At 45.8% G+C, this 23,102-nt stretch overlaps 1 protein-coding gene across 1 annotated transcript; it reads right to left on the reverse strand.

Annotated features, from left to right (window-relative positions):
- Positions 1–5,915: 5,915 nt before the first annotated feature.
- Positions 5,916–15,284, reverse strand: LOC140117642 (uncharacterized). Its single transcript, XM_072134568.1, has 5 exons — positions 14,977–15,284; positions 10,428–10,533; positions 10,214–10,320; positions 8,500–8,672; positions 5,916–6,361 (listed from the first exon to the last, which is right to left on the reverse strand). The coding sequence occupies exons 1-5, from the start codon at positions 15,080–15,082 to the stop codon at positions 6,086–6,088; spliced, it is 768 nt and encodes a 255-aa protein (XP_071990669.1). The 5' UTR covers positions 15,083–15,284; the 3' UTR covers positions 5,916–6,085.
- Positions 15,285–23,102: the final 7,818 nt, after the last annotated feature.

The following is a 23,102-nucleotide window of genomic DNA, read 5'->3' on the forward strand; positions in this document are numbered from 1 at the left end:
TGGGTTTTCCTAAATGGGGGGAAATGGCAGGGCCTGGAGCAAAAGCTCCAATGGTAATCCAGCTCTATACACCACCATGCTCCTCCAGGCAGTCAGGGATTTGTCACTTAGCACAGCATGTCCTGGGCTTCTTCGGACTACAGGAAGGGGCCCAAAGTCCTGTCTGGTGAACTCTGTGCTAGGGTGACAGAGCCTCCTCTGGGAACCCAAGCTGAGTACCACCTATGGCACATGTGGTTCCCCGCTACTGATCTACATGATAAAATAATCTGGTGGGGGTCTGACCACTGGGAACCCCACCTATCGCAAGAACTGAAGTTTAAGAAGATGGGTAACTCTGCAGTCAAAGCTAATTCATTGAATAATGCACACTGCAGGACCTGAAGGGCGGAGCATGACTCTCTGTATCCATAGCCGGGCTCCTCCCTCGAGCCCCTGCACAAGGTATTGTTCAGTGGATTGGCTGTGACTGCAGTGTTCCATTTAATAATGGAGGGGGGTGAAAAGGAGTTGAGCAGTCAGGTCAGCTAGAAAATGGTGAGGGGGTCACTCAAGGGGTTGGGGTAAGATTGGGAGGGGAAGTAGACAGATGCTCTAATGTTCCATTATGCGTCCTGTCATACTACCCGCTGTCTATGGAAGTGCCAGGAGTTGCCCATCTTCACCACTCTGGAGTGCATGGTGTAACTGCAGTTGAGCCATCGGTTGAGAAGTGACCCTGTTCTTGTGAACATTGCTGGACCCAGCAGTTGAATCTCCACCTGTGATTGGGAATAACCATTGCATTTTGGTACAAACATTTTAAAGTGCTTTTCTGCCTTCACAATATTGATGGCCTGTTGGGTCTAACTTGCCACCCTGCTGTTTGTTGATGCCTGGCCAGCAGCGCAGCCTCTTCATAGGTTACTTGGTGGCAGCAGTACACTGCATTGCAGCTGTAGTTGTGCACCTGAATGTGATGTAGCTGGAATATTATGCATTACTGCTAATAGATAAGGAGGAAGAGACCATCTAAAAAATCAAAAACCTGGAATGTGAACTGATAACATATTGCACAAATAGCCTTGCCAGGGTTAGATATGTCACTGCACTGGGTTTAAAGGACACCTGTCATCAGGTCTCTGCCACTAGTCCTGTCACTACTACCTGTTGGAGCAGCTCACAAGGATCCCATCCCATCCCAGCCTTTATCTAGTTATTTCATACATTAATCATTGTAAAATCATCTATTCTTTATTATGTAAATGAGGCTGGTCACATGGTCAGAGGCAGTGATGTCACCCCTGTTACCCCTCCCCTCTCCTCCCCCTGCTCATGTCTGTGTGTAATGTATAGTAAAGCATGGCTAGTCTGTGTGCTGCATCTGCTGACATGCTGCATCCTCCTAATATACAGGTGAGAGACACAGACATCAGCTACACATGAATCTGACATGTTCTGCTGTAAGGCTACATTCACACGGACGTATAAAAACGGCCGTATACGTACCGTTTTTTTACGGGTTACATACGGCCACATTCATTTCAATGGACAATACGTCCAACCATTTATATTGCCGTTTTTGACACTGGAGTGTACGGACCGTATACTGGCCGTATAAAAATATAGAGCATGTCCTATTTTCTCCCGTATTTCAGTTCTGTATGCCCTAAAAGTCTATGGGCATGTATAAAATACGGGTTAAATACGTGCTGCATACGGATGAAAAACGTCACGTATTTATACAGAAATACAGCCTGTAGATACAGGACTGGAGAAATACATGTCCGTGTGAATGCAGCCTAACATGGCTGCCTGGAGCTGCTGTATCTCTCCTATACACACACACATGCACACACAGGCTGCAGGGGGCGTGGCCACCAGCACCAGGAAGCACATCATTATACAGCCTCACATCATTATACAGGCTGTCAGTCATGCACTGGGGGTGTGGCTGTGCCTCCCACTCATGAATAGAGTGGACAGCTTGAATATGCTAATGCTTCATTGGACATTTCACAGGTCATTTGCATACAGCTTTAGGACCTCATTGCTTAGGTTTACAGGCATGTAGAGGGACAATGAAGGGATAGAGGCAATGCTCTCTAATGGCAGTTTATGAAAATATATTTAGTTTAGGGGGGTTATTTTGCATGACGGGTTCTCTTTAAAGGAATTGTCCAGCTACAGAAAGTTACTTCCAGTGGATGAAAATTCTTTCATGGAAAGATTTATCTGCTAACGCAACTATGAATGAAAGAACATATCTATAACCACTAGCAATTTATACAGAAAGTAGAATTGTTTATTTTACATGTCCTATAAGCCTCACCCGGGAGATGTCAACCATACTCTGCTCAGATATATATGGACCCCGCTGATGAGACCAGTGTTGGCCCACAAGGGATAACTTAGTTATGTAGGTATCTGTGTTTGGTCTTGGTGCCGCAGCCCTGGACATGAATGGATCGCCATGTAAGGCGCTGCACCGCTGCAGTAGTTATGAAGTCTTGGCTTTCAGGCAGAAGAATTACTTTAGCTCGCTACACTATTATTTCACTTTTCTTGAAAATCTTCCCAATTCAATAAAAAAATGTTACTTAAGAGTGCTTTAATATACTTGGCTTTGGAGGGGAGGTTTATTTATACTATTTTAATGCACTTCCCTTTGTAATGTTTTATGTGAATGTATTTACCCTTGAAGATTCCCCTCTGACTGGTGCTGCTCACGCTATGTCTTGGTCTAGGTCTTGGCTGAGGACTCTTCATGCTCCTGATCGGGCTGTCATTCATTTAAGATCCCCCCCCCCCCCCCCTTATGTGCAGGCTCCTCCCTGATGCACTTGAAATGTGTTTTTAAAATACAAATCAAGCACAACGTATGAATGTGCGAGGGACAGTTAATGCGGTTCAACTGAAATGTATGACATGATTTGTACAACTCTGCAGTCCTGTTGGAGATATAATGGCTGCGTTCATATGTAGAGTTTGAATAGTTAGAATTTCGGTGTAAACACCTATGCGATTCAGACAATCTCCTCCCCCTCTGCCTGTGTATTAACAATTCAATGAGGCTGGATTCACATTAGTCTGTGATCAAGGACATGATGGGTGCTGTGCCACACACTGATCGCTCTGCTGGGGACTAAACACTGAGTTCTTGTTCCCCCCATATCTAGCAGAGGCGACGCTGCAATGTAGGTTTTTTTTCATTGATCCATCCGTGGAAATATATTTGAACCAAACTGATTTGTGGATCATGAAAGGCAATGACATTCTATGGGTCTTCAAAAGAAAATTCATACTGGCCACTATTTTTTTTCCCCACTGATGAGCTTGGGAAACCAGGTGTTGTGTTTACTTATCAATGGTAAACCTTCAGGGTGCGGTCACAAGTTGCATTTTCATTGCGTTTTGAAACGCTTTACAACAGCTGAAGAGAGGTGATTTGCCCAATTCCATTGTTAACATTTGTGTTTACAAAATGCCTGGCAAACGTGATGTAAATGCATGTGTTTTTAACACGTGTTAACAAAACACACGTTAACATATTGTTAAAGCATGTGTTAACATCTCATTATCATTTGCGTTTACAAAACGCAAAGTAAACAGTAATGTAAATAGGCAAATCGCCTCTCCTCAGCAGTTGTAATGCTCTTGAAAATGCAACCAAAAAGCAACGTGTGACTGTACCCTCAGTTTGTTTTGTTTTTATGTGCCGCTGCAGAGACAAAACGGAAGCAGCACGGAGACAACAATGGATGTGCACCAAACATGACAATGCAAATATGCCCTGAGGAGGATATGTACCAGTATTCTCCAATAGAAGCGTTTTATTGGGGGTCATTTATCATCTGTTTGTGTTGCCTTGTTTTTACCATTTTATACTTTTTCTTTTTTTTTTTCCCTCCGTCTGCTACTTTGGTAATTTTATTACATTTATTTAATCTCCCTTTTTCCTTGTGTTAAATTGTTTTTTTTTTCCAGATATCTTTTTGTGACACTTGTTACAAGTGTCTCAAATCTCACACAAATCACTTTTTTCCATTTTCTAAGTTTTCCTTAAAGGGCATCTACCATCAGGATAAAGGGTTGTATGCAAATGAGCCTGAGGGGCTCCAGGCTTCATAGGTGTTAATGGAGCCTGGAGCCCCTCAGGCTCATTGGCATACATGCACAACATGTAAATCCTGGTGGTAGATGTCCTTTAAAACACATTTCTCTAACTCCAGAGGAAACCATACTTAGTGACGATAAATGTCTGGTGGACTTCAGTGCACATTTCAAAAAGGCGCAAGAATTGCAATGCGCCAAAAAAAAAGTTGCTAAAAAACGTAAGAAAAATAGATGTAAATGATCCCCATTATCTTCAGAAGAAAGTAAAATCCTATTCTGAGACGCACAACAGCCGGAGAGACGACACATTCCACCTATCTGTAGTTTCACACTCTGGTAATGGGAGCTGCATAAATATCGTATTAATTATTCGGCAGACTGATAAACTTGCTACAGGGCTGCAATCTTTACAAATGGAGGAGATCCTTGTGGAACAGATGTGCTGATCGCTGAGTGTCACCATTTTCTTTGTGCGGATAATCACAGATTGAAGTCTAACCTCTGGCCTGTATAATAGAGATTGGAGCCAAAACCCCATCAATTTGGCATGTGCTCAGCACCATTAGCGGCAAACTTTTTCCAAACCCCCTCGCAAACAGATGCAGTCATTTAAGTTTTCATTATCCCATCTTCTCCTCCTCTTTATCCCTTAGTACAATTGATGTAAATCATTTACCACATGCGCATCATGAGAGATGCCAACAGGCTCGATCTGTCCATTTAGATGAATTTAAATATTTAGTACAGGAGTGTTCTAGAGCGCGGCCAAATCCAACGCCGGCCTTCTCTTTCCAAAAGAGCGCTTTCTCGAAAATCAAGGCACGACCTGGAAACTAAAGTAATTCTCCAGTCACTTAATATTTTATTCAGCTTTCTGATGGGTTTCCAAAGATGACAACTACAACAGGGTCCGTAGGGATTGTCACCCGGCCGCTGGCAATAGTCAAATGGCGTTTACATTTATATTCTTAGAGAAGTCAGACTTTGATGTGATCATAGCATAAAACAGAAACTATGCTAAAAAAATATTCCAGCACTACCTCTATTTACCCATAAAAATAAATAACCTTGTGTCTCTGGAGCAGTGTGTCCCTTCCCATACCCCTTACTGTATTGTGATTGGCTGGAGCAATACGCTGCCCTGTCTACTGTAATGTCTGTCTGGTTGTAGGATAACTGGATGGAACAGGAGTCTCCTCGGCTCTTTCTGCAGCCTTGTGTCTTATTGTAAGATAACTGGATGGAGCAGGAGTCGCTCTACTCTGCCCTGACTGCGGTCATCTCTGGTTGTAAGATAACTGAATGGAGCAGGAGTCTCCTCGTCTCTTCCTGCAGTCTTGTGTCTGACTGTAATATAACTGGCTGGAGCATGAGTAGCTATACTCTCCCCTGACTACAGTCATCTCTGGCTGAACAATAACTGGATGGAGCAGGAGTCTCCTTGGCTCTTCCTGCAGTCTTGTGTCTGACGGTAAGATAACTGGATGGAGCATGAGTAGCTATACTCTGCCCTGACTGCTGTCATCTCAGGCTGTAAGATAACTGGCTGGAGCATGAGTCGCTATACTCTGCCCCGACTACAGTCATCTTTGGCTGAACGATAACTGGAGGGAGCAGGAGTCTCTCCTCATCTCTTCTTGCAGTCTTGTCTCTGGCTGTGAGATAACTAGCTGGAGCAGGAGTCTGTTTAATCTTCTCTTCATGGAGTCTTGTGTCTGGCTGGAGCAGAAGTATAGTTACTGTGCCCTGCCTGACATAGGGCAAGAAATCCTTAATTACCTATACATCAACCTCTATGGAATTTTTATGGAACTTAAAACTTCAGGTTTTCTAATGACTTTATTTCAATTAAAAAAAAAACTTGTAAAAAAAGACATGTAGCAGAACAATTATTCAGTACCGGCTGGGAGACTTTACCATATTTCTGAATATATAGTTATTTATCGTGTATAAAACTGGAGAACATCTTGATTTTCTTTGGAGGCCGATGTTAGAACTTCAGTGGCCAGAGGACTGGTGTTAGCTGGATGTAGCTCTTATACGTTGGGTCCTCTCCCCATCTTTTCATTGCCTGTCTCTCGAGTATGGGAATACCACTGACGTAATTGAGCAGGAACCACACAAATACAGGGGATATGACGCTGACGTACTGGTAACCCCCTAACACTGAGGAGGCGGAAAGGAACAGCCCGCTCCACTGCAGGATCTCCCCCAAGTAGTTGGGATGGCGGCTATACGCCCACAGACCGCTCTGGATAAATTTACCCTGTACACAAAACAGAAAGTCATGGAAGTTTAGGCACAGATACGGCATAGGTACAAATATTTTCACACAGGGCCCAATTTCTTGTATAAGACATATAACCATATATGGGACACAGGATGTAACCCCAAGTCCCAAAAGTAATTACATGACCCTATAAGGGGCAAACTTTGGTAAATATGGCCAACCCCTTAATGGTTTGATGAAAATTCATTATTACAATTATTGTAGAATCAGCTGGATTCATCCACCATAAACATCAGGAGAGAAGTAGTTACCTGAATCGGCCTCTATATGGAGAACAGAATTGTCTTCTTTTAGTGCTGGGAGTCTGACCCCCAATGATCTGATATTGATATCCTATGGATAAGTCAATGACAGCTGTAATCTCCCTTTAAAGTTTGCATTACCGTATGCATCATTTCTACCTGTTTGGTGAGCCAAGATTTCCCTGGCTTGGGCCCATAACAGCTATTGTATAGAAGCTGTATATATAATTCATAGATCTTTTCTTTAATCCTTCCTAATCACACATCTATGGCTCCATAAATCATTGTACTGATAAAGGACATCTACCATCAGTCTGACTGATGTTCGGCATCACCTGCCCGATTCTTTATTCTCCAAGTGGAACAGTTTTTAGTGTATAAAGAAAGGGCACATTTGCAGAGAAAAAAAACTTAAAGGGCACCTACCACCACAAATCTACCTATAAAGGTAGATTGGGTGGTAGGTGGATCATTGGGACGTGAGGATAGCCCTTTTAAGGGCTAATCCTCACGTCCCCTCACTTTTTTGATAACTTTTATTACACATATATTCAAATTTACTTATGCGGCTACTGGGGCGTGGAGTAGCCGCATCTGAGGTTACACGAGGCGGCTACTCCACGCCCCGGTAGCTACTTTACCCCTCCTACTCACCCATCTTCGGCGCGCAGCTCCGCGTAGCTGCACGCCCTGGTCCGGCGATCCTGCCATCTGCGCATGCGCAGAAGAGCAGGTCCGCGCCTGCGCGGTCACTGCTCCGAAACAGGCGCGGGCCTGCTCTTCTGCACATGCGCAGACGGCAGGATCGCCGGACGAGGGCGCGCAGCTATGCCCAAGTATAAGCCGAGGCCCCTAATTTTACCACAAAAACCTGGTAAAACCTATATTTTTCACTCGAGTATAGGCCGATTTTGGGTTTTCAGCACATTTTTTTGTGCTGAAAAACTAGGCTTATACTCGAGTATACATGGTATATGAAAAATATGTCAATGAGCAGTGTTTTTATTTATTCCACCCCCATCTGTCATTATACCTCCTAGGAGAGAGCACACGCCCCAACTCTAATGTCACCGGGAGGTACCATCACAGATGGGGGCGGAATAAATTAAAACCCTTAGAGACTCTGGCTCATTTACATATTTGCACATTCATTTTATATTAATTTTCTCTGCAAACGTGCGCTTTCTTTAAAACCGTTACACTTAAGCCCCTTTCACACTTGCGTTTTTTTACGCAGGTGTTCTGCGTGTACTTTTGATGAGCAGAAATTGCATTGCACTCTGACCCATTGTATTCAATGGGCGTTTTCACACTTGCATTTGTTTTTATGCACACAGGCACATTTTTTTAAAATGCGCGTTAAGATATCAACATGCTCTACTTTTGCAATTCACGCGAGTGAAAAACGCACCATACAAGTCTATGGAGACGTATCAAAAATGAAAAAAAAAATACGTTTTTCACTGATCATTTGCCAAAAATACACCACAAAAATACGACAGTCATCAGTATTTTTTTTCATGCTGCCTGTGCGTAAAAATGCATTGAAAACACCAAAACACGTGTGTAAAAATCTGAGACACTGAACAGACTGACTGAAAACTGACTGAACTCTGATGAAAAATGTCAGTTTTTCATTGACCAAACCCTGATCGCTCCCTGATCCGCACCCTGATCAAACTCTGACGTGATCTGCAATGCAAGTGTGGAAGGGGCCTTAATGCATTAAAAAAATGGGCACATAATGCTGGACATTTACCATCAGTCAAACTTTATCCAAGAAGAGAGGAATATACGGATAAATATACTATAATAGGGGGTACCATATTACATTGTGTGTTCATGTGAATATTTATATACTACATCACTCACAGCATTGTCAGGATCAGCTTTAAAACTCCACTTCTGCTGATCTGCAATTGCTTGTGTAAGGAAGCCAATGGTCCACAATGTCCATCCCAGGTAGTCCGCCAGCCCCAGAGGCTTGTTCCTTTTTTCAAGGTTTAGCATTAAAGATGGAAGTAATGTGACAAATATCCAAATGCCTGGGGAGGAATAAACAGATATGTCCATCACCGGATAATTTCCTAATACTGTACAGGCAGTCACTGGTTTACGTAAAATATACGTTCTGTAGGTTTCTTTTTAAAGGGGTTGGCCACTTTTCAGTAAATCTCTACTTTTTTGTAAAGGAGTCTTTGCCTCCTTTGAAGGCTGAAGCCTTTCCCTGTTCTCAACATGCTGCCATCATACACACACAGCTGCAGTCTCTCTCACTGGTCCAGGTCCTCCATGTCACATCATCCTCCGTCTCATCATCCTCCACACTGACAGAGACAGGGAGAAGTAAATGGGAGTGAGCAGGAGTCATCACTCTGCTGCTGCAGTGCATCCTATTGAGAGATGTAAAGAAAGACGCAAGGAGGGTCTGCACACAGTACAAAATTAAGTTGCAGGATCGCTGAATCGCTGCCTTGTAGGGATTATCTACGAGGCAGGAAAGACACATGGGCTTATGTAAAAGAGTGGATAACCCCTTAAAGTTGAATTTGTACGTAATTTGGAACTAATATGTTTTGTAAATGTAACTTCAGGAAAAAAAAATGTTTTTTGATAACTCCACTAGCTTCCGCCAGCCACAGCGCCACAAGCCCCACCCACCGGCGATCGCCATCCCGATCATCACCCGCCCCACCCACCAGCATACTCATTCTCTTCCAGGGGCCCAGGCACAGTTGCAGGGGGTGTTACACCACTGGCCCTACTGCTCCATTCACACAGGGAATTTAGTGTCCCAGGCAACTGCCCTCCTCTCCAGCAGCGGTTTGTTATATGGGTGGTCGGGGTGGCAGCCTAGGGCCCCTGGGGCATCTAGGCAGACCCAGTCACCTCAACCACCCAGTACATTTTATTGAGAACAAAGAGACGGACCTCCAGCCCTGAAATTCTCATAAATGAGTGTCAGATCCTGATACTTATATATATATATATATATGAGGGAGGTAAATGTCAAACCATAAAAAGTATAAATGGGAGGAGGGGAAGGTGACAATTTTCATACATCCCCAGGCCTATGTCACTCTCAATCCACCCCTACGCCCCTCCTCCAATCTTATCCCGTAAATATGAGAAAACCTCTAAAAAGCTAGGTCAATACGTCTTCCAAATGATAGATGTTGGGTGACTAAATGTATTTATTTTTTTCAATTTCTGGGATTTGGCGCCGTAACACAGCGAAATATGGAACATGTCCTTTATTTCTCCATGCACAGTGACGGAGCAGTGAGACAACACGTGTTCACCGCACCATGACCGGGCACCATTGGAAATCAATGGGGACCGATAACCAACCGCAAATGGTGGGGCCGGAAGTCAGTCCCCATTACAGTCATGTGAATGAGCCCTGAGAGGAGCGGATCAACAAAAAGCCTACATACACCCATCCATATGACGATGCAGGCCCAAAGGAATTGTATCATGCGCATAAAGGTTCATTCACTCCAGCCCCCTATGCTCCAATCTATTGCCATAATATACATCTATGAACCAATACTCCAGTCATACGTGCACATTGATACCGACTCACCTTGCACTGTCCAGTACACAAAAAACGTCCCCGGATTATCTCGCACTTTATTGAATCTCCTGTCATGGCCATCTCGGAGAACGCGTAGGAACAGAAATGTACCAAGACTAAGGAAGAAACACAGCAAATCAATAATATACATTTACACAACATTTACCTCCCACTATAAAAATAGCGCCACCTATAGGTGGTGAAATGTTACACACGGACTTACCGTACTCCCCATACTGTGATCAGACCCGTCTGGACTTTCTGACGCAGATAATTTGTTCCCGTCCATTGCAGGCTCAGGTGTGACAGAAGTATAAATGTACCACTACCTATTTACAAAGGGGTCCAATAATTAAGCGCCATCCAATCACCATAACCTAATATAGTTTCATAGTTACATTTGATATACAAAAATGGAAATTTAAGAGCCCCTTCTGCAAGAGCCTGTACTACATTTGATAAGGTTGATAAGCCAACAGCACCACCCCTGTCTAAAGGTTGTGTCTAGTATTGCAGCTTGGAATTGCACTGGGCATGTGGGTCTGAAAACCTCCTAACAGGTCACCTTGTGCTCTAAAGTTAGAAATTTAAGAATGGCCGTACGAGAAACTTAGTAATATAGAGAATTTCAAGAGCAGTAGCAGGCTGCAGGGTCCAGTGAGTGTTGTACCTCATCAATTAACACCTATACTGTTCAGCACTACTTTATTATGGTCTCCACGCTGCTGCTGTCTCTCTTTAAGCATAAAATTAGTTAAAAGTGCATGATAACTTCTTGATTGTGTACAGAATTTGGGTAACTTTAAGCACCTAATCTCCACCCAGCAGCTATTAGTCCAAGATTGGCAGATAGAGGCTGCGGAGGGGAAACTGGTAATAAAACAATAAGATATACAAGTTGTATAATGGCCAGACATAAGAATATTCCTAATGGACACAATTCAAAATTACAGAATAACCTTTTGAACCACTGGGGTGGGCAGATGGACAGGGTCTGCTGAATGACCCACAAATATGAGGCGGAATACAACCTGCTCTGAACTTTACACGGCAAAAATTCCTTTCCTCACCTGAAATAGTACATCCTGCCAGATCCCTTTCCATCAATGCTCAGAAGGATTTTAATTATACATTCATTTACAACACATAGGCCTTATGTATATGGCGGCCGTACAAATGGCAGCTACCATATGGCTGCCATAGAAGTGCATTTTACACGGCGCGGTGAGGTGAGCGCAATGTGTATCAGTGCACCGCAGCCGGGAAAAAAGATAGAGTATGCTCTCTCTTTTGCAGGGTATACAGTCCAAGAGTAGAACGTCCTTTTCTGATAGTAGCATATCTGTGTGTGCATCAGGCCATAAAATGAAAACATTTCTTTCTTAAAGGGAACCTGTCACCAGGGACCTCATTTTCACTAAAGACAGGTTGCAGAAGCCCATTACACATGCATTGCTCGTATGCCTTTCTGCCTTTATAAGCATCTGCCTTACAATATAATTGTGTGTTATAACTTACCCTGCACCCTGACAGAATCCTCTGTGTAGTCCCAGGAGTTGGGCCCCCACCTTTGTGCTCCTGTACAGCTCCTCCCTCTCCCACTAATATCAGCTCACCAGGCTCTGAGTTCTGTGAAGGAGGAGAAGGGAGGAGCTAAGAGCTGAGCATTCTGCAGCACAGACAAGTCAGATGTTGTTTGAAATGCATCCAAACCAAAGCCCAACCCCTGTGACTGAACATATGATTTTGTCAGGGTGCAAGGTAAGTTATAACACACAATTATATTATAATGCAAATGCATAGAGAAAGCAGAATGGCAGATTTGCACTGCAGGTGTCATGGGCTTCTTCAACCTGTCTTTAATGAAAATGAGGTCCCTGGTGACAGGTTCCCTTTAATATTTGTGAATTTGCATACAGCAAATTTGCAGTAATTTATGTGATTATCCCATTCTCTGTACAGTTTTAGTACGAATCCATACACCACAACACCCCATTTCAGATGAATAGAGCAGATTTTCCATTACAAAAATATCTGCAACAAATTTTCCTTGTGTGAATACACACTAGACACACTCATACCAGGAGCAGACTTTGGCATTAGCAAAATCCTTTATGCCCCTGCTTCTTCTCATGACATTTGTTCAGACTTCTATGACATTCTAGTCAATGAGGCGGACGATATGACTGTGACATTACTGACAATCTGCATTGTCTGGGAATCAATGACAGATCCCGCTGATATTATCCTCTGACATATCCTAATGATTTGACAAAGTCAGAAGATAATTACAAGCAGAGTTGAGTTCTGCTCTGTATACTAGCGATACCTGTAATATATCTCAATCTCTGAAGACCTGCAAATGGTCTCCCTGTCACTGCTGTATTGTAGCCAGAGGTCTGTACATCTGTCTGTACTGAAATTCTTATACATACTGTGGGAATTTGGCCCAGTAGAGACCGTGGTAGCGGGGTGCTGTGATGCAGTTCAAGACAGTGACACCAAGGTACAGTCCAAAACAGGTCTCGCCTGCGTTTATTGCAGCAGCAAAATAAAACAGCCTTTACACTCAGGCATTAAATAAACAAAAATCCTACCCGTCAGGGTGCTAACTATGCAGGTGTTCACTAACTCACCACTATACAAAATCACTTGGCTGCTCCAGGCACAGAGGTCAGGGCTGTGTGCGCTCTCTAGCTTCCTTTCAGAGAGACCACACTTCCAGCTCTGCTCAGCCACTTTATGCAGACTGATTAGGCTGCTCCCACCACCTGTGTCCAAGGTGCTGGACACCCAACCTCAGCACTAAGGCCTTGCATAATAGCAAAACCTAGGGGAAACATACCGCCCATCCACAGTTAACCCCTTCAGTGTCTCACAATACATATAAACTGATTCTATAATATATGAACAGTATATGAGGTAGGGAGCAGTCACTGCGGATAGGGACAAATACTTTGTATATAAATCATCAGGGTCGGCGTTAGGGGGCGGCAAACTGGGCATTTGCCAAGGGCCCCTGTCCTAAAGGTACCCCCTGCATATGGACTTTGTGGGCAGAGGCTGTATTCTTCCTTTAATATCCCTTGGTTGAATGCTCTGGTGAAGATGCTTGTCATCCATCTCCTGTCTATATATCTATCTCCTATAATTTATCTATTTCCTATCTATATATCTGTCTATCTAACCATTTATCTATCTATCTCCTATCTATTAGCTATCCATCAATCAATCGATATTCTATCTTCTAACATCTATATACCATTTATATATACAGGTGGTCCCCTACTTAAGCACACCCGACTTAAAGACGACTCCTAGTTAAAAACGTACCTCAGGATTTTGGTAATTTACTGTACTTTAGTCCCAGGCTACAAAAAACAGCTATAACAGTTATCACAAGTGTCTGTAATTAAGATTTATTGTTAATCCTGGTTCTTATGACAACCGAACATTTTTAAAACCCAATAGTCATAGAGAACAAAAAGATTTTTGCCTGGAGTTATAATTATAAAGTATACAGTTCCGACTTACAGTACATACAAATTCAACTTAAGAACAAACCTGCAGAACCCATCTTGTAAGTAACCCGGGGACTGCCTGTAATCTATTTTTTATTTATGCATCTAGAAATCTATATCATCTTTCATATTTATCTTCAATCTATCATCAATCTTCCTATCATCTGTCTATCTCCTATAACATCCTCCTACAGTCCCATAATACAGATACCATATATTACCCTACTACTGTGTGTAACTACAAGGTGTTATTATTGTGCAGGGCTAAAGGAGGCTCTTACTGACTGTGACTCGTCATAAAATGGTCTCTTTTGGGGGCCCCACTTTGTGTAAACCCAGCCCTGCAAACTATAATGGATTATTATAGAGCAGGCTACCACTTTATATAATAGTGACATCACTGAGTGGGCTGTGCGGTATCCTCAGGCGGGTATTGCCATCAATCACACTAACAAGGCTACAAGTTACAAGTGACCTTTGACATCGTCTATTCCCTAATCTTGTTCTGACCCTTGTATTATAACCAATGTCAGCAGGGGCAGTGTGTAGTAAAATGTTACTGTTTTTTCAGCTCAGAAAGGCGTTTTCTCATTAACACCTTGTATTCTCTGTGCACAGAACACAAGGAAAAGTTTCTGATCCATGGGACCCTCAGGATTCACAAGGCCTGGGCCCCCCCACAATGGTGATCAGGGAGTGGCGATAGTGCAACACAGACAGCATAGTATTTATGAGGTCCCCACACAGCTAACAACCCCCCCCCCCCCCCCCCCCAAAAAAAAAAAAACAGGAAAAAAAAGTTATAGGTCTTGCACGGTCTAGGAAGTTTATCAAAAGCCATATTGTTACATATGTTACATGGCAATAGTTAACGACAAGGATATATGACCATAATTCTACAACTAAGTAATTTACATGTGATCACATGAAAATAGGAGATTTGTTAAAAATAAAAAAAATTTTAGTTGCAAAGTTCAGTCCTAAAGCACAGTACAGGAAAACAGACACCACTGCACATGCGCACTGGACTTTATGTAACTCCCAATCTCCGCCCCTTAGTTGCTAGGTTACACGGAGCGTCTGTCACGTGACCCGCTCCTCTGTGGCCATGATTGTTTAGGCTAAGTACTGGCAAGTGACAAGGACTGCAGGCTATCTCCGCTACAGGCAGGTGACACGGCTGCTTTGTAGTGTGAACAGGTGCTGTGATCAGTAGTAGAGAAGTCAGTCTGATGCGATCGCACAACTTACCTGCCAGGTCATAGAACTTCTCAGTATGGAGCAGAGCCGCCACAGCCCACAGGATCCACTGTATGGCCAGGCTCAGAACCAGGCAGAGGCCCAGAGACTGCAGCATGGTACTGGGCAGCACCTCCAGCAGAACCCCTGCTCTCTAGTGATTCTTATACAAGACTTCCCACACTCAGTGCTCCAGCACGCCCCATACCGCCCCCTGTAGGGATAGCTCACACTGTTATACAAGGTCTACTTCCTGTAAAGTGCAAGGGTCATCCCTGTGTTATATAGGGCTAGTGTCTGCCATCACTAGGATTGTCTGTACTAGCCCTGATTCTGACACTGTACAGGAGATCAGTGCTCCTTGTTCCCTGCACCCCTCCTATTCACTGCTATGGAGCCTCTCTGCAGTATAAGTGTGGCTGACTCTATGTATTGTAACCCACACCCCATATAACACCCTTCCCAGGCTGCACCTGCAATGAGGCAGGGGAGAAATCGTGACCCAGGCAGCAGATGATAGATCCTTGTAATGTAGATGATCTAGGATCACCCACCAAAGGTACCGTAAGGTATGTCCTTAAAGGAAATCTACCACCAGGATGAAGGATTGTAAACCAAGCACATTGGCATGCAGGTGTGTGCCCCCTTTGCCAGGATCTGCTCTTCTTTCATCTTCTTAAGCCCTAGTTTTAGGGAAAAAAAGTTTTAAAAAATATGCGATGAGCATGTGGGCAACCAGTTCCATAGATGTTAATGGAGCCCCTCAGGCCTATATGCATAATATTTAAACCTTTTTTTTGTAAAAACAAGGGCATTAGAAGCTAAAAGAAGAACAGATTTTGGTAGAGGAGGCACACACCAGAATGTAAATGTGCTTGGTTTACAATCCTTCATCCTGGTGGTAGATTTAGTTTAATATGCAAAACATATCAATTGCATCTGTGTATTCAGAGCAGCACAGAATAGACCTGTGTGTCTGCGCTGCTCTTCAGAGGACCCAATGGTGACATTATCACACACCACCTGTGAGAGAGCCACAACCTAGGAGAAGAGCTGGGACGTATTTTATTACTTGCCACACAATATATATATATATATATATATATATATATATATATATATATATATATATATATATACACAGGCAGTCCCCTGGTTACGTACAAGATAGGGTCCGGAGGTTGTTCTTAAGTTGAATTTGTATGTAAGTCGAAACTGTATATTTTATAATTGTAAATCCAGACACAAAAATTTTTGGCCTCAGTGACAATCAGAGTTTAAACATTTTTTGCTGTAATGGGACCAAGGATTATCAATAAATCTTCATTACAGACACCTTACAGCTGATCATTGCAGTCTGGGACTATAGTAAAGCATTCAGAAAGCTTCCCCAGAGGTCAGAGGGGTTTGTCTGTAACTATGGGTTGTCTGTAAGTCGGATGTCCAAGTAAGGGACCACCTGTATGTATGTATGTGTATTATATATATATATATATATATATATATATATTGTGGGAGATTTGGCCAAGTAGAGACCGTGGTAGCGGTGATACGTGATGCAGTTCAAGACAGTGACACCAAAGTACAGTCCAAAACAGGTCTCGCCTGCATTTATTGCAGCAGAAACAAAATAAAACAGCCTTCACATTCAGGCATCAAAAACAAAAAATAACCTACCCGTCAGGGTGCTAACTATACAGTGATTCTCTAACTCACCACTAAGAAAAAAGACTTTGCTGCTCCAGGCACAGAGGTCAGGGCTGTGTGCTCTCCAGCCTCCTTTCAGAGAGACAACACTCTCAGCTCTGCTCAGCGGTTTTATGCAGACTGATTAGGCTGCTCCCATCACCTGTGTCCAAGGTGCTGGACAACACAACCTCAGCACTCAGGCCTCACATAGTATGAAAACCTAGGGGAAACATACCGCCCATCCACAGTTAACCCCTTCAGTGTCTCACATACCCTCCCCCTCTGTTTGACCCTGTGGGGGCAAACACTTTTGGCCATCAGACAGTGGGTACGATACAGGGCATCGGCATTCCCATGCAGCTTTCCTGCTCGATGTTCTACCGTGAACTTGAAATTTTGTAACATTAGGAACCACCTTGTGACCCTGGCGTTCCTCTCTTTGGCCTGACTCATCCAGGTGAGGGGAGAGTGATCGGTCACTAGTGTAAACTGTCGCCCTATCAAGTAATATCTCAGGGATTCCAGAGCCCATTTGATCACCAAGCACTCCCTCTCAACTATACTATAGTTCTTCTCAGGGGGTGTGAGCTTGCGGCTCAGGAATGTCACGGGATGTTCCTCACCCTCCACTACTTGGGACAGGACAGCCCCTAAGCCCACGTCAGAAGCGTCAGTCTGCACAATAAAGGTCTTGGTGAAGTTAGGGGTGATCAGTCGCTGAAACGCCCCCTCAGCCTCTTCACTCCACTTTACCATTATCGACCTGCTACCCTTGGTCAGGTCAGTCAGGGGTGCCGCTATTGTCGCAAAATCGGGAATAAATCGGCGATAGTAGCCCACTATGCCTAGGAAAGCCTTGACTTGCTTCTTGCTCATAGGTCGTGGCCACTGCTGTATCGCCTCCATTTTATTTACTTGGGGTTTGATGACACCTCGCCCAATACGGTACCCCAGGTAACGGGCCTCTTCCAGACCAAGTGCACATTTTTGGGGGTTCGCTGTGCAACATCCCCCACCGGGGCCTAGCCCTTTGCGGTGAGGCCTGGAGTCAGCCGGGGCCCGCGGTACCGGAGTGGCTGGCGGTTGCGGCCTAAGCACGCTATTGTCACGGTGCTTGGTACGGGGGAACCGGAGGGCTGTCCTACAGCCTGGCAGGTCTCCAGCAGGGTGGTGTTGGCAAGAAAAGATGAGGGAGCGGCTGCTATAGCGGATCTCCCTGGGGCAACCCCTTAATGTCCCGAGTGTGAGTCTCTGTGTGGTGGACAGGGTGCCGGTGATGATGGGAGTAGTAGTAGCAGGGACCAGACGGAGGCAGAGGTTGAAGAAAACAACTTACAGTTCTTTATTGGAACCGCAGGAACTTCAGCAAACGTGCCTTTAACAGGTAGATGGAGTACTGGAGAGGTATTTGGAGGGAGCCGCAGGATGTAGGTCACCAGCCTGGATGTAAGGGCAGGCTGGGAGGCAGCTGTGTCCTTAGAGGAGGCTTCAGCTCGGTCCTGGATCTCTTCAGGTATCACCCTTGAAGGTAGGATGATACCCCTTTTCCTCACTACACTAACTCTAGTCTAATCTTCCACTTCAGGCAGGGGCTAGGCTCTTCCTGCACTGGTCTGGTATGCTAGAGACTCTGAGCTGCTGCTCAGCTAACTACTCTCTGCTTGCGTCCTGCAGACCCAGAGGGCCTGACTAGGACCGGTCTCTTCTCCCTTCTGGGAGAGACTGCTCTCTTCTCTCTCTTGGGAGAGACTTCTCTAGAACATTCTGGGCTAGGGGTTTTATTACCTCCCTTTGGTCAGGTGGTGGCTGCTCCTCCAATTACCTCTCAGTGCACAGAGACAGGATGTAACACAGACATTGGTTGACATAATTACATCACAGATTAACATCTGCCTTGCCAGGCAGGATTAACCACCGCAATTTCCCCTTGATCCTATAAGGACCATGTAGTGTAATATGGTGTTACCTACAGGTGGGACGTATTCGCAAGCACTACCTCGCCATTGCATCGGCGAGGGTGTTGCATACCCCGGGGGCAATTGAAAGAGCCGCCCTCGGCTCGACTACAGATGGTTTGGGCACAGAGGGGGCTAAGGGCACTTCGAGCAAGTGCAGGCTATTTGAGGTGTAGGGACAAACCGCCCATGGTCCTGGAGACAGGCACCTGGGTTGGTGTCGGACTAAGACAAAAATATAGCTGTATGACAGTTGGTCGCTGACGCCATTAAACCGAACTGTACAGTAGGAAAGGTGTGGTGTCATGTCCTGTAATCCACTCCTTGCACCAAGGCCTGTATATTTGTTTGATCAACGCTTCTTCCCTGGCGGCAATTATATGGTGTCTATCTGCATTGCGTTAGCATATGCGACACAAGTACCTCCTGACTGACAACCTTACCCATGTATGAGTGGCATCCAGGTGCTATCTGTGTAACACCCCCGGTCCCCTAAAGACCCGCAGTTTACGGACTACCCCCATGTGCAAACCTCAGTTTGAGGGATCAGGTAGCGGTCAGTGTTTTACACAAAAAGACGGTCCGACACAGCCACACTACAACCTGAAAAGCCTATGAAAGGGTTAATGCAGACTACTGGCAGATATGACAGTGTGCAACAAGTTAGCAAAATCACATTGGCTTAGGAGCCCAATGGGTACACATCTTATAACATAACGTTACAGATAGATAGGCTACTCAGAGTAGCACGGTAGCAAATGTCTCTTTCCTGCAAAGAAAAGGCATGGAAGTGCAAACATAATGTCCGTACCTAAAAAGGAAGGCATCAAGTGCAATATAATAGTCAATAGACATGGCAACTTTTCCTCAAGATTGGCAACAGTCTCTCAGAAGGTCTCCAATAGGAAAGTCCATCTTCTGGGCACAGCCCTTGATGTGGGGAAAAGTGCAATAAAGTTGCAAAGGGTCTCCTCTTTTTGGGTAGAGGGACAGAGTCCTTTGAAGAAATCTCTGCTGTGGCAGAGGAAGGGTGCTATCATAGCACATGATAGTGTATAATCTCTTGACTGAGATAAATAAGGGTAAGAGTCTCAGGAAAGTCTCTGGCTCTTTGGGGTAAGGACAGAAATATACAATATGTACAGTACCTGAAGTGGTCTACAGCCCTTCAGGGGTTAATCTTGCTGTTCAAGAGCAATGGCTGCAGGCATGGGAGCAGGAACTGCAGCAGGGACATCATCAGCCTGGGTGAAGAAAGCAGTGTTGAGATCTGTCACCTGAAGACATCTGGTGGTAGAAACTGGAACTGCTGACATGGGGCACCCAAGGGCTGGAGCTGGAACAGCAGGGAGGTCATCTGCGGCGGCAGGCATCTCAGCAAAGGAAGGAGACAGGCACTTCTCTGGCTGACCTTCTGTAGCTGGGGGCGCTGTGGAGCGCATGATGATGACCGCAGGAGCTGTAACTTCTTCACTGCTGACAGCTGAAGGATTGTTGTTCCTGGACTGACCTGTAGCTCTTGGGGGCGCTGTTGCGCTGGCGGTGGTAACCTCTGTAGCTGCCAGGGTGTTCTCACCGAACAGCCTGGGCCTCTTAGCAGGTGGTCCTGGATACTCCGCAGGACGGTCAGCAATGGCTACAGGAGTGTTGGGCTCTTCTGAGATAGCTTCCAGGGCAGAGGGAGCCCAAGGGAATAGCAGCGGTTTCTCGCCCGCTCGGGCTGGCTCCGGCAGGTTACCCAAAACAAAACGAAAACCCTCCGGTGCATACGGAACCTGGACACCGATAGTAGAGAGGGTCCTCCGCAGGGGTTGAATCGGGGTCCCAGCCGGGGAAGATGGCTCCTGAGGATGGTCCGCCATTTTGGACCTATTGCAGAGAAGTCCGGCAGCTAGCAAACTCGATGCATGTAGAGGGGCACTCTCCGTCCCAGACCGGAGGTAAGTGTCCGCAAAGGAGGCCCGAGTTGTACCGCGATGCAGCCGGTGCGCAGCAAAAGGTCTCCGGATGGGGTGCGCTGCCACAATGATTAAAGTCTCAAAGGCCTCAAGGAACTCCGGTTCCTCACTGGGAGGTGAAGGCCTCGGTCTTGCTAGGATGGTGGCTGCGTCTTCACTCCACAAGGCGGTCAGCGGTTCACTTCCTGCGCTGAGGTGGAGCGGGAAACTCTTGCGCCAGAGGGCGGGGCTTAAGTCCTTCCCGCCAGGAGCTGTGGCGGGCTGAATTTTCTGCTGCGCCACAGCGCGCTGAGGCAGGATTCGCGCCATACGCGCAGGGGGCGGAGCTTAGCGATGCCTCTGGGTTTTCCCGCCAGTGAAGGTTTTGGCGGGCTGGAATTACTTGCTGCGCCACAGTTTCTGAGGTAAAAATCTTCAGGCGCGGCAGCGCCGGATGTAGCAGAGCTGGTACAGTTCTTGCAGGGATTAACCTCTTGAGTGCTGGAGCGGTGTTCGACAGCACGTGGCAGCATTAACACAGTTCAATCCAGAAACACACAAGTACTTGGGCCTAAACCCGGATGGCAGCAGGGTTAGGCAACACAGTCTTTTTCTTAATAAAGTACAGTCTTTAGTGCCAGGATAAGGCACAGAAGTATATATCCTGTGATTCGTGACGCCACTTGCAACATCCCCCACCGGGGCCTAGCCCTTTGCGGTGAGGCCTGGAGTCAGCCGGGGCCCGCGGTACCGGAGTGGCTGGCGGTTGCGGCCTAAGCACGCTATTGTCACGGTGCTTGGTACGGGGGAACCGGAGGGCTGTCCTACAGCCTGGCAGGTCTCCAGCAGGGTGGTGTTGGCAAGAAAAGATGAGGGAGCGGCTGCTATAGCGGATCTCCCTGGGGCAACCCCTTAATGTCCCGAGTGTGAGTCTCTGTGTGGTGGACAGGGTGCCGGTGATGATGGGAGTAGTAGTAGCAGGGACCAGACGGAGGCAGAGGTTGAAGAAAACAACTTACAGTTCTTTATTGGAACCGCAGGAACTTCAGCAAACGTGCCTTTAACAGGTAGATGGAGTACTGGAGAGGTATTTGGAGGGAGCCGCAGGATGTAGGTCACCAGCCTGGATGTAAGGGCAGGCTGGGAGGCAGCTGTGTCCTTAGAGGAGGCTTCAGCTCGGTCCTGGATCTCTTCAGGTATCACCCTTGAAGGTAGGATGATACCCCTTTTCCTCACTACACTAACTCTAGTCTAATCTTCCACTTCAGGCAGGGGCTAGGCTCTTCCTGCACTGGTCTGGTATGCTAGAGACTCTGAGCTGCTGCTCAGCTAACTACTCTCTGCTTGCGTCCTGCAGACCCAGAGGGCCTGACTAGGACCGGTCTCTTCTCCCTTCTGGGAGAGACTGCTCTCTTCTCTCTCTTGGGAGAGACTTCTCTAGAACATTCTGGGCTAGGGGTTTTATTACCTCCCTTTGGTCAGGTGGTGGCTGCTCCTCCAATTACCTCTCAGTGCACAGAGACAGGATGTAACACAGACATTGGTTGACATAATTACATCACAGATTAACATCTGCCTTGCCAGGCAGGATTAACCACCGCAATTTCCCCTTGATCCTATAAGGACCATGTAGTGTAATATGGTGTTACCTACAGGTGGGACGTATTCGCAAGCACTACCTCGCCATTGCATCGGCGAGGGTGTTGCAGCTTTCAACCCTGCTGCCCTCAGGGAGTCTACCACTGCTTGTACCTTGGCTATATGACTCTCCCAATCGTTACTAAAGACTATGATGTCATCCAGGTAGGCCGAGGCATATCTCCGGTGAGGTTTTAGCACGAGATCCATTAACCTCTGGAATGTGGCGGGAGCCCCATGTAGCCCAAAGGGGAGTACCACATACTGAAATAGCCCATCAGGAGTAACAAAAGCTGTCTTCTCTCTAGCCCTGTCAGTAAGGGGTACCTGCCAATACCCTTTCGTCAGGTCAAGAGTTGAGAAGAACCTAGCCTGTCCAAGTCGTTCTATCAACTCGTCAACTCTAGGCATAGGGTAAGAATCAAATTTGGATACCTTGTTCAACTTCCTAAAGTCATTGCAGAACCGTAGGGAACCATCAGGCTTGGGAATCAACACAATAGGACTCGACCAGTCACTTTTAGACTCCTCGATAACCCCCAGGTCTAACATCTGCCTGACTTCTTCGGTTATGGCTTGCCAGCGCACTTCAGGGACCCGGTAGGGTTTTTGGTGTACCGGGATGTGGGGTTCGGTTATGATGTCATGCTTAATGACTGAAGTATGACCCGGTAACTTAGAGAACACATCAACGTTTCGGAGCACAAACTCCTTCGCTTCCTGAATCTGGGCCCTGGAGAGGGACTCCGAGATCCGTACTTCAGGCACCTTGGCATCGGGTGCACCTACCTCGGGTGTCACCTTCTTGGGGACAGACGCTTTTCCTACTCCCACGGCCATCAGGGACTCTCTTTCCCTCCATGGCTTTAGGAGGTTCACGTGGTATATCTGTTTGGGTTTCCTCCTCCCCGGCTGAGAT

Source organism: Engystomops pustulosus, chromosome 2 (genome assembly GCF_040894005.1).
Source record: "Engystomops pustulosus chromosome 2, aEngPut4.maternal, whole genome shotgun sequence".
NCBI classification, from domain to species: Eukaryota; Metazoa; Chordata; class Amphibia; order Anura; family Leptodactylidae; genus Engystomops; species Engystomops pustulosus.